The sequence below is a fragment of the Molothrus aeneus genome, chromosome 13 (assembly GCF_037042795.1).
Source record: "Molothrus aeneus isolate 106 chromosome 13, BPBGC_Maene_1.0, whole genome shotgun sequence".
Classification (NCBI taxonomy): Eukaryota; Metazoa; Chordata; class Aves; order Passeriformes; family Icteridae; genus Molothrus; species Molothrus aeneus.
This window is the reverse complement of record NC_089658.1, coordinates 18,615,771-18,628,577: the sequence shown is the minus strand read 5'-3', so window position 1 is coordinate 18,628,577 and position 12,807 is coordinate 18,615,771. Positions and strand designations below refer to the sequence as shown.

Sequence of the window (12,807 nt, the reverse complement as noted above, 5' to 3'; positions counted from 1 at the left end):
AGCCCCACATTAACTCCCTGCCCCCTGCCAGGATCTCTCCTGTGGCTGCACTTTGCCTGCAGAGCCAGCCCAGCAAATGCTGGATGGGAATTGAGCCCAAGGAAAGCAAACCATAAACCCTGGGCTTTTCTGGGAGACAACATGTGCAACCCCCAAAGGCAACAAGTGACTGGGCTCTGCAGAGCAGACACAGCCCCAGCTCTTCTGCAGGGTTATAAACAGTCCAGGTTTTGGCTTTTCCTGCAACAGCTCTTCCCCCACACACACAATCTGATGTGACACCAGAATATTCCTGGAATACAGGAAGAGCTGAACCAGGAGCAGCAACAGTGGGTTCTTGTTTGATCACCAGAACTGGGACAACTCAAGCCTCACAAACTCAGAGCTGTGTAATCTGGATTTAAATCTGTACTCACAGACATGTAGGAGCGTGTGCCAACAAAGGAGTTTGCCATGGAATCTATCAGCTGCCCACTGACACCAAAGTCACACAGCTTGATTTCACCTCTAGAGTTTACCAAAATGTTGGATGGTTTAACATCTGGAAAAAAAAAAAAAAAGGATGATTTAGGAGATAAAACAGAAAATCTGACAATGCAAGGTGAATTCTCATGTGCCTCCCTTTGCTTCCCTTCTGTGACACAATTCTGGCCCTCCTCTGGCAATAATCAGAGATTTGGGTCCCTCCCAGGCCCACCTCACAGACTCTCTATTTAACCACAGATAAATAAAAAGAAATATTCAAAATTACACATGCAGAAAAGGTTGTCAGCTTTTTAATTTCACACTATTTGACTTCACCCTATTTCCTGGCTTTTAAGTTTGGGCATCCCCATCCTCCTTGCAGATAAATGGTCTCCATTGAGATAAATAAGTTTACAACAGTGTAAATCCTCTTGAATGATTATGCTTTGCCTAGAAATGATCAATAAAGAGGCCCTACATATTTATTTTACAAAGGTCAATAAATTACAGCAGCCTCACTGTCATTCCTCCATATCTACATAGGCATAAATCATCTTATGGCCAAACACTCCCTGGAGTGGGATCTTGCTCTCTGGGTTTGGGTTTGTTGGGGTTTTTTGGGGTGGTGGTGTTTGGTTTGTTTATTGGTTTAGATTTGGGGTGTGGTGGGGTTTTTTTTTTTGGTTTTTTTTTTTTTAAGCTCTGAAAAAATAATTTTCCTCTTATTGAAAATGTGTATTTAAAATAATTGGAGGTTGTGTTTTTCCTGTGACAGAGCCCCCTCATGATTTTGAATTCATCACTGTTCCTAAATGGAAATTTAATAAGGGTCACTGGTAGCTTAGCAACTAATAACAGCTCTTTGTGAATGCAAAGGTACAGGGAACAAGTGTTTAGTGTTTCTTTTATAGCTGCAAGGAGGTTTTTCACTGTATCTCACTGCTTAGCTGGTCATTTCCAACCCATTATCAAAATAAGCAACCAGCAGCCCACATTGGCAGAGTAATGCTGCAGAAAAAAGGGAACTGGGAAATTGTTTTGAAGAAAGAGAATCATGATTTCACTTCAGAGCAGACTCAGAAGTCTATAGGCTGTCACATTTTCATTTGCTTTTCACCTGTAAGCACAGACCTATTCCAGGAGCTGCCCTTTGGCTGGGATGTCCCCGGGAGGAGGACACTGATGTGACAAAGATCTCCATGCAGGAGGTTTATGCCTCACTGAGCAAGATCCATGGGGAGGGGAAAATAAAACAATTCCAGCTGCCCCCCCCTCCATCAGCTCCTTTTGAGGAGTAACACCAAGTTTGGATAATGATCTACTTGGGGAAATTGTGGCTCCATGTTTTTGTCCTGCCATCCCTTCCAGGCAAGTGAAATGTCCAGGCACAGTTTCCTGCTCTGATTTGTGGATGGAAAATCCAGGCAGGTATTTTGTGTGTGCTGCTTTCAATTCCCCAGCCCAGGGGGAGGATCTGGCCTGCTGGGCACACACTGCACCTTCTGCAAGCTCTGCCTGCTCTGGGCAAGCTCTGCCTGCTGAGACCTCACCACAGGGACCCTTCACTGTGGAAAGGACGGATCCAGGCTGGAGCTCGACCCTCCAGTCTAGAACTCCAGCAGGAGCTAAAAACCACCCAAGCCAGAGCCCAGGCAGCTGGAGCAAGGAAGCAGCAAGCAGAGATTAGAGATTCCCAGCTGCACAGGAATCTGCACTCAAAGCTCTGTGCAAAAGCTTGGAAAGGTGGAAAAAACTGTTTGCAAAACACACTGGGAGCACAGCAGAGCCTGAAGCACAGCCAGCCAGGTTTGTGCTGCTCACCAAAGCACAGCTACAAACTCAAAACAAAGATGTAAATCCTCACTTTCATCTCTGGAGTTCATTGATTCTTCATAATTAAATGGCAAAGAAAAAATCATTGCCATTGCACTGCCAGTGGCAAACAATTCTCTTTACGAGCATCCTGAAGTCTCAGACTCCCCCTGGTCTCCCCTCAGTGTTTTTGCAGGTGGCAATGCCACACTGCAGCTCTCAGAGCAGCACAGCCCCATCTCCTCTCTGCATTTCTGCACAAAGCTTTTCCTCCCTGGAGTATTTTCATTTTCCACACAAGGCACCCCATGTGATCAGTGTGATGTTTGGAAGGCTGCTGCATTTCCACCCCTCTAAATGTAGCACCTATTCTATTTTCACTCCAGAGCCTCTGAGCACTTGAGCAGTTTCTCTGGAAACCAGAGATTTGTATTGCCAGAGGAACAGGAATGCCAAGGCATCCTGCAAAATGTATGCTGGAACTTGCAAGGAGCAGACAAAAGGAACACAAAATGTGTTATGTAAGCACTTCAGCTTTAAAGAAAGTGGAAGATGTTTTATATACCATCCCAGACAAGCCAGGAAGAGAATTCTAGAGAAGTCCTTTGCCAGGGGGAAGGATTTATGGCACTGCAAAGGGAGCTGGTAACACAGAGAAATTTCCAGAATGCCTGATCATCTCTGTGAGAGGTTCCTTCCTCTGCTCTGCCCCACAGGCTCGTTCTGAAAGGTGGCCCTGGGCGTTGTCATAGCACCTCCAGCCAGAATTCACTCTGTACCAGCTTCATGTGAGCAGACACAGAGCAGAGATGTGTCTTGCAGCTCATTTTTGGGATCTTCCAATCAGTTCCCATTTGTCAAGGCAGGATCTCACAAGAATCTTCTGGAACTGCAGCCCTGGAACAGAGCAGCGACACTTCCCTGCTTCCCTGAGCTGCTGCCTCCAGCTGGGGTTCAAAACCTTCCACAGCAGCTTCCCTGCAAGGAGAGACCCTCCAGAGAGGATTCAACCCCAGACAGCACCGTAGATATCTTTATTTTACAGAACAGAAGAGATTATTAAAATATCCAGCACAGCTGTGCTTCTCACCCCTTCCTGTTCTGTGCCTTGGATCCCACCAGTTGAACTTCCAGAGATTTTGTGATTTCATTCCTGTCTGCTCAGAGAGGACCAGAGCACAAAGCACAGTGCCCCACATGAGCAAACCCTCTAGAACAGAACTGTATGAACTGTATTCTCCTCTAGGAAAGGACTGTTTCCCATTCCTGCTCTACTAAGCCCCCAGACCTTCTCCCTTGAGCTGTCTGGAATGACAGTGAACACTCTTCCTCAGCCAGTCCAGTACACAGCTGGGCATGGAAGCAGTTTGGGTTAAATATTCCAAACTTGCTGATATTGCCACACAAGTAATAAAACATATCAGTGGAATGAATTCCTTCCTGCAAATGAGTTCTCACAAGCCTGGCTGTCTTTAGATTTAAGAACAGATTCTTTTGGCCCTTTGTTGCTATGTTCTCATGTTTAACAGGGATGTCTCTTCATTTTTAAGTCACCCACTCTCCCCACAGCAGAACTCCAATAAATCCTGCTGAAAACAAGCCCACCAAGTGCACACATTTTCCCCAGGGATGGATGAGTGAAAACAAACAGCCCATGTGAGATGCTGTTCTCACCTTGTCAGTGCAGGAGAGAAAGCAAAGCACAGAAATCTCCAATTATTAGAGCTGTGTATGAAATAATGCTGACACAGTTACAGGAAAAGTGCTTTTACCAGCACTGTTTATCTCAGCTGGGATTCAAGGCAGATTGGAAAAACTGCCAGAAGCAGCTTCACCTGCACTCCAGCCTTCATCAGGGGAGCCCAAAGAATGCACAAGGTCAGTGGCACAGACAGACCCACGGACAGCACCGAGCACAGAAGCTGCAGGTTTGGCTCTGGCTGTCCAGAGAAGGGAGAAGCACTCACTGCTCTGACTGATTCTCCTTTTAGCTGCCAGCACTGGCCATGATCAACTCCCAAAATGTCATTTTGGCTCCCTCTTTATCAGACACCACAGATGTGATGTGACCACAGAGCAGCTTCTGCAAGGAGGGCACAAGGTCAGCAATTCCTGCTGCTGTCAGAGCACACAGGAGGGCTGAGAAACAAAAACCACCACGTGGACATGGAGCTGGACACTGCAGGGCACCCTCAATCCAGTACAACTGGAAGCAATGCAAAGAGGAATTTCTGATTTGTGTTGCTCCATGAACCTGCAGTGCAACCTCTGACCCAGCAAACACCGCGAGGTTAAGCTGCACTTAAACAAGATCAGGAGGGCTTCACTTTTGATTTATCAGATTTACAGATGGTAAAACTGAAAATAAATAAATAAAAACTGCTGTCTCAGCTGAGCAAGATCAACCTAAAAAAAAAACCCCAAGCAACCAACATAGTAACAACCCACTGGTGTGGCTGACTCGAGGACAAGATGCAGCAGTAACTCTACCAGGGTGCCCTAAAATAAGGTGATCTCTTTCCCTGGAGTCCTTATGCTCTGAACACAGACAAATGGCTTTGAAACTGTCACCAGAAATGTTTAGAGTCTCCCTCCAACCTCCCTGCTCCACAAGAGAGCTATATTTGTTTAAAAAAACCCCACAAACCAGGAATGTGTGATAAACACAACTTCATGTGTAAGGTGATCCTACAACAGCTTGTGCAAGCTGGGATTGCTGATTCCTCTCTTTGGTCTGGGCAATAAATGTAAATTCAGACATGCATTAATGTCTGCTGCAGATATTTTATCATCTGAGTATTCCCCTGTGGTCCAAAGCTGCCCAGCAGCTGCTGTGGGTGGCACACAGGGCACCAGCACTGCTCCAGCCCCACCTTCACAGCACACCCACAGCAGCAAAAATGGATTTATTACTGTACCAAGGGTCATTCTTCTTTAATGGAACATGCAACAGATTAATGGAGGAGCCCGATTTTGAAAAGGGCAATTAAAAGCAGAATTTAATTTAGTACATTTATTCTAAAGTGACTAAAGACCCAGGAGAAGCAACACTCCCATTTTACACAGCTTCACCATGGTTTTTAATTGTTTTAAAGTATGCAAAGGATGCAGTTCTGCATGACAGCTCTCAATAAACAGAATGTGAATGTAAGACGAATGGGGAAAAAGTGACTTTCTTTTAAAAGTTTTCATGGCAATGACTATTGAACAGTCAAATGAAATTTAGCTCAGAGGTTTTCAATGCAATCAGTCTCAAACACAGACAAGTTCTATGTGCACATAAAATGCAAGAACAGCAGTTCAAGCATGGATTACAAACCCAGATAAGCTGCAGGGAGACAGAAGCTGAAGACACCTGATAGTCATGGGAAGAGATTTGGATTTAAAACAAAAAGTTTGCCTTACACTGTCCAAGAAAAGCCCTTTGAACCAAAGCCATACGGACCCATAAAGAACCAAGCACAGAAAAAAGAGGCATTTTAATGTAAATAAAAATTATACTCTAGGAAAGTTACAACACAAACTTTTATCTCACCTCTGTGCATTATTTTATGCTTTTCTCTCAGATATGTGAGTCCTTTTATTACCTAGAGACAAATGAAAAAGAAATTAATTTAGGAAGCAGAAGAGAGAGTTGAATGCTATGTCTGCACAAGAATTCCAAATTCATGCAGCTTAACAGAAACCCCAAAATGTAATCACTGCCAATCAACACTGAGTTTTCATTTGCCCCTCCAGCTTGGACTAGAAAAATGAAAAACAAACCCAACCCCTTCCTGGGAGCTCTGTGTACAGAGAGCTCTGCACACATTCTTGCTGCAGAATGGAGAGAAAAAGGTAATACTGAAAAATAAGAAAGTGTTAATTCAGCTCTCATCCAGAAGCATCAACTGATGCAAAAGCAGCAACTCGAAGCACACACCCCAGAATGTGTTACTCATCCCAGTGCCCACAGCTACCTCGTACAAAGAGAAACTGAAAAATGAAGAAGCACACTGAAAAACCTGGGAATATTCCCTCCTTCCCCGTCCCCCACCCTCTGGATGTGGCAGTGCCCAGCCAAGCCCAGAGGTGCCACCCCTGCCCCACTCACCGCAATGCTAACTTTGCCCAGGATCTGCTCTGGAATCCTCCCAGCCTTTTTCAGCACTTGATCCAAGGAGCCACCATCCTAACAAGAAATATTTCAATAGTCAAAACTTGAATCAAATTGCTCTGAAATATTTTAAGCAGGGCTGTAAACTGAAGCCTTAATTTGTTTAAAAAAATCCCAAGCTGCTCTTCATGTTTGCTTTAACATTGTTGTGGTGCAAATCTGAAATAAATAAATCACTCCTCGGGAGGAATCAGTCAGGTTTGTGTTTATTTTAAATAAACATTTGGCCACTAACAATATCCACTCAAATAAACACTGCACACAATGCTCTTCCAGAGCAGCACTTCCATGGTTTGGATCTCCTTGAGGCAGCACTGCCCACAAACAGTGACAAGCAAGCAGGAAAGATTGCACAGGTTTCTGTAATTTTCTGCCCAATGCATTTTTTTTTTGTCACATCCATCCACCATAATCCTCCTCCTCCAGAGATAGAAAGACAAGATTTTATTGATCCTGATTATGGGGCTGAAAACTCATCCTACTGGAAGAGACAGAGTTTTCTGCTTGAAAATCCCAGAACGATGGTGCTGGAAGGGACCTCTAATCCTGGGGCAGGGACACTTCCCACCGTCCCATGGTGCTCCAAGCCCATCCAGCCTGGCCTTGGGCACTGCCAGGGATGCAGGGGCAGCCACAGCTGCCAGAGGCACCCCAGGATGATGAGAGAACCCAGATCCCTGTCCCAGGCCTGTCCCACAGCAGGTCCTGCCCAGGAGGAGCTGCCTCTGTCACTTCTGCAGCTCCAGGGTGACTCTTCCAAGGATGGTTTGGCACAGAAAGAACCAAAATAGGGAGAAAATGGTTGGAAGGTTCCCTGGTAAGCCATGGCCTTGTTTATTAGATTAAATAAACTGCCTGCATGCACACACACCCCCAGCAAAGGCAAATATATCCCCACTGTTGCTAAGAGCTTTTCAAAAGGAAAACTGGGAAAAATGCTGTTTATTTTTAGCAACTGATTCAACAATAGACTCCTGCATAAGGTCTGGATTCTCTGGAGCAAAGAATATACAACCAAAGAAGAAATTGAAAAGTTATTTTTCCAATTCAAAACCATATCCTGTTGTCTGGATCAGCACTGGATAACTCCCAATACTTGCCATAAAGATCCAGCTGGAGTAATGAATTGCCTTCTGCCTTAACCTCCCCTTTGGAAGTTCCCATCAACATTTACACATGGTGAAAGCAAAACCACTGGAACACAAAGGTTTATTATTTGAGGACTAAAACCTACAACTCTTATGAGAAGGGAAGTATATAAATACTTATCTGATCACGTATTTTTGTAAAAAACACACCCACATACTCCACACTTGATTAAAAATGCACCAGCAGAAAAAAAAAAATATCTCTAGAAATCTCTTGTTAAACCAGTCTGAATTTCTGGACAGCTGTCTCTGCTGAGACACTGGTGCATTAACCATAATTTTGTTACAGAAAAAAGCCTTTTTTCCCCTTCCCTGAGGAGCAGCTCTGATCCTGGGCAAGGCTGAACACAATTCAGCTGCCTCGTCTCGGCTGCAGCCTTCAGTGTCTTGCAGGAGCTGCCTCCAACCCTTTTGCCTGTTAAATACCTGCTGCTAAGCAAAGTTAGGCATTGATCTTGAATTTAGGTACCTAAAAATATCAAACACTCAAGTTCCATGCCCGTTCCACCTCCAACTTTTTGTTCATAATCCTACTTAGGTTTTGTAACCCTCTGCTAAAAATAAGATTTCTGAGTGGTAACAACTGAAAGAAAAAAGGACCACAGTGGAGATTTTCATCCAATCTTTTATCCAAAAGGAGACCAAAAACTTCTACCAATGATCTGCATTAAGCTTAATGCTAAATTAAGATTATAATAATAAATTATGATTATAACAATAGTATAAGAATGATAATATAGATAATATAATAGCATAATAATAACATAAATTAAGACTATGATAATCCACCTCTCTTTTGATTTCATAACTTATTGATTAGCTGTTCTATGTAAAATGTAGTATCCAGTCTGGCTTGCACCAGATTCAGCACTGAGCCACCAGATTTCACCCTGCCTTCTCTCAAATTGAAAATGTTTGCTGTCAGACATAATATTCCCTGTCAGATATATTATTCCCTGCTTAGGAACCTACAAACCCTGATTGCTGCTGGTGATTTTCTCATTGACAAATAAATTGAGATTCTTTAGGCCTTTTATTTCTCCTCTGGAATGTGGCAACACACAGGCTCCTTCAGCAACTGCAGCTGTGCACATCTGTGACATTTAACATATCCTCCAGCAACGCCCAGACAGTTTTTTTTACCACCATTTTTCCTATTTTTCACTCTTCTTTTCAATTTTGAGAGCTGGATTTCCCATTGCCAGCAGGAATTAGGATTTTGGGGGTGCACACCTTCCCCTGGGCTCCCACATGCTGGAGCCCGCATGGTGAGCGCTGGTTCCTAAGCAACCATCGATTCCTTCTCAAAATTCTGAGGGACCACAGAAGCATTACAACAATCACATGCACTTTCCAGAAAAAATACAGCATCTCTCCAAAGAAACAGCTCCTTTCAGGGGAAAAAATAAAGAGGTCTTTGGCTGTATTGTGCTCTCTGTGTTGTTAAAAACCTCCACCAAGTGAGGTAACAAATTCGACTGTCCCTTAATTGCAGAAAATTTACTTTTCATGTTTTGAGTCCATATGGCTGGAGAAAGGCAAACAGATGTCGAGAAGAATGTGTACTTTGTATTAAAATGAAACACGGTGAAAAATATTTTTTTGGCATTAAAAAAGTTGTGTAAGATCCCTCTGGGCTTGCCCACTGTTGTTCATGTTTGCATTTTCTGCAACATTTAAAAAAGAGACAAAATATGGATTCATATAAATAAGAAAAAAAATAGAATCTGCACAGCTGCAGTATCAGTGATCTGGTTCATTCTGCAGAAAAAACAAAGCTGAACCCCAGTCAGAACAAGTGTTTAAGTAGCAGGACTGGGTAAATATTTTTAAATACAACAAAAGGATAAAAAAGAAGCAATTGGGAAGCTACATTTGTGCAGGGCAGACAGTGGAGAAGGGGATAAATCATCTCCTATCAATCCCAACCTCAGATTGGCAGAGTAAATCCAAACCACATCTTCAGAGGGGCAGAGAACTTGGGTAACTGCAGTGCTGGTGGCACTGAGGGTTTGCAGGAAGGCTCAGGGAATAACCCCAGGGGAAAACTCCCAGGAAATAAATTTTCTGAGCACCCACCATGTGCTCCATGCAGATGGAGATGATGCCTCAGCTTTCAGCTTTTATATTTTTCAGGTTCTGTGCTGCTTTAGAGGGGTCTGGGCTTCACATGAGGGATGCTGAGCTCTGTGCACAGAGCAGGGACACAAAACAATTCCTGCTCCAGCTGGGCACCAAGGACAAATGACCCAAACCTCAGCCCAAGAGCACAAACCCCGTGGGCTGGAGAGAGAAAAACAAGCAGGGTGGGACTGCAGGGGCTAAAGCTGGGATGGGACAATGAACTGCAAGGTGCAAATGGAGCAGAACTGATCCCAGGGACAGAGCCCGTGCCCGGCCGTGCATTTTGGGGCCATTTTGGTTCATCTTGGGTGCAGCCCTGGCTGGGCTCTGGTGCTGCCCAAGGTGGATCCATGGAGGAGATGCTTTGAATGAATCCCTGCTTTATTCTGGAACTCTGCCCAGCCTCTGCTCCAGGTCAGCCTGCACAAGGCATCAGAGATCTCCCATCAGTGAATAACCAATTCCTGGCACTCACCATGTGTTCCATGCAGATGGAGACCTCTCCATCAGTGAATAACCAATTCCTGGCACTCACCATGTGCTCCATGCAGATGGAGATCTCCCCATCACTGTAGAAGGCTCCATAGAAGCCCACGATGTAGGGGGAGTTGCACTCGTGCAGCACCTGCAGCTCCCGGATGATCTGGTTGCGGATGGCTGGCTTGATCTCCAGGTGGATTAACTGCAAAAGAAGCCCACCCAATAAAATCAAATCCACTCTTCAGGAGTGATGATTTGTGCCTTTCAGAGAGGTTTTCAACACCTGGCAGGCCCTGAGATGTCCTGATCTCAGAGCTGACTCTGCTTTGAGCATCTCATAACCTCCAGAGGTCCTTTCCAACCCGAATTATTTTACAATTTAACTGTAAAATAATCCATCCTTGCTTTCCCAGTGTGTGGGAAATGAATTTGCAGAGAATTCTTAAAGCTTGACAGAAGGTTCACATAGTATGTATTTGTATGTAAACTGATGCATGTCATTTGTATGTAAAAACTGATAGGTTAAGAAACCTATATAATATATTGCAATTAAGAAGTAATTATAATAATGTATTGTACTGTATTGTAATTAAGAAATAGTTGGTTTCTGATTGTGATGGTGTGAATTATAACATCTTTATTCTCTCACCCTTCCCATGAGACTGAAAATGGAATAAAAGTTTTTAAAACACTTCCCAGTTGCCCCATCCCTGGGTCAGAAAAGGGCAAAATCCAACACTAGTGGCCAAGGGAAAACAAAACAACACAGCACCCAGGAAAAGGCAGGAATTCCATCCTCTTTTCACAAAATACTTCTCCAGCAGAAACTTTTTGTTGCAGCACATTTCCTTAGGGAAATGTGTCAAAGATGCACTGACTCAGAGGCAGCTGCTGAAAAAAACCTGTCCAGGTGTTTGTAAAGCATTAGTGGAAGGAATGAGCTGAAGCTCCCATTAAAAACTCCCCAGCACCTTTTCCCCACCAGACTGTTTATCCCACACAATGGGATAAGTGCTCCCTATGTGAAAGGAAAGATTATGGAAATGAAATTTTGGTTAATAAATGGAAAAAAAGCACAATTCAGCAAACATCTCAGTTGCATCAAATATTAATGAACTGGGGCAAAATTTCCTGTTAAACCCACAGCAGGTGAAAAAAACAAAAATCAATTAAATTGATTCAGTTCAAGAAAACCTCAGTGACTTGTGCATTTTGTAATTCTCACATCTCTGAATTGGGCATTTTCCCTTGCTTCTCCTCAAACTGCCAATGTCCTCAGCATAGTTTATTCTTAGCACATGCACATTTTCCTTTAGTTTTGCTGAACATGACGCTGGTCCCTTCTTAAAAAGAAATACCTTAAAAAGAAAATTATTTTTATACTATCTTTTAAAGAATTCTTCAACTTCTCAATCAAAAAAAGGGAAGTTCCCAGTGTAGTAAAACAATGGGACCTGGGATGAGTGTTCTGTTCCCAGGGATATTGACAGGAAGTGAAAGCTCCTCATGTAAACTAAATGAGAATTAAAACATCAAGCTATTTCAGTCACAAAAAAAATAAATCTCAGTTCTCTTGCAAACTAGGTCACAACTGCTCCAGGTTGTAAAGCATGAAAAATACTCTCAGAGAAGGAAAAGTCCCTTCCTGCCCAGAAACTCTGAATCCCAGGATGGAGCTACAGAACAGGATATGTCACTGAACTCCAATGCATTCCCTCATTCCCATTTTTTTTTGAGTTCTCTTCTTCCCCAGTCTCATCCAGAGCTCTTTTCTGCTGTGGGCCTGTGAAGGAAGCTCCTAAGACAGGTGATACCTTTTCCATTCCTCTAAATTTACTGCCCAGAATACAGAATGTTGCCACCTCTGTCTAACTGATAATTTCCAGTAATTTTTTAGACCTCCTACTCCTGTGTGAGAGGGGAAAAGGAGGAACAAATGCCAACCCTTTCATTACTAACATGTGTGACACTACTTCTGAAAAACTGGGATGCTCACGTAGGATGAGGAAGTGCAACATTTCCTACTGATGGAAACACATCCCTTTCTCTGAGAGCTGGCATTAAATAGGAATTTCTGTGTGTCACCACCAATTATTTCTCTAAATAACTCCCCTGTATTTCAGAGACAACATCCTCTATAAACACCATGCCCAGGTCATTCTTTCTGCCCCCCTCACCTTTCTGGCCATTATGAGGCCGGAGGGTTTGTGAGACACTTTGAAGACCACACCACCATTGCCTGCTCCCAGCTCACTGATCTTCTCAAAGTCATCATCCTTCAGCTCCCCAACCTTCTGTTTCTGGGTGAGGAACGCCTCCAGGCGCTTCCGCTGCTGCTCATCCAGCTCCAGCTCCTCCAGCTTCTTCTGCAGGGCCTCCAGGTTTGTCCTGCACGAGAGACAAGGATTGAGCAGAGCTGGGAGGGGAGATGAGGGAACAGAGGTCAGAGTGAAATCACTCCATTCCTGCACCTGCACACGCTGTTCAGAAGGACCCAACCTGCACAGTCGCCCCTGTGAGATGGGCTGCTGCACCTCTGGTTTATGTAAACTGAGTTTCATTTTTGTATCCCAGATAAAACAAGGACAAACACAAGATATCCAGCTTCCCCATTCCTGAGGT

At 43.9% G+C, this 12,807-nt stretch overlaps 1 protein-coding gene across 1 annotated transcript in view; it reads right to left on the bottom strand.

Annotated features, from left to right (window-relative positions):
* MAP2K1 (mitogen-activated protein kinase kinase 1) overlaps positions 1-12,807 on the bottom strand; it is a 33,360-nt gene that overhangs the window by 7,119 nt on the left and 13,434 nt on the right. Inside the window, exons 2-6 of the mRNA XM_066558471.1 lie at positions 12,363-12,573; positions 10,241-10,387; positions 6,371-6,448; positions 5,813-5,864; positions 417-541 (exon numbers count right to left, since the gene is read on the bottom strand). Of these exons, the coding sequence (XP_066414568.1) occupies positions 417-541; positions 5,813-5,864; positions 6,371-6,448; positions 10,241-10,387; positions 12,363-12,573 (613 nt within the window). The remainder of the gene's footprint in view (positions 1-416; positions 542-5,812; positions 5,865-6,370; positions 6,449-10,240; positions 10,388-12,362; positions 12,574-12,807) is intronic.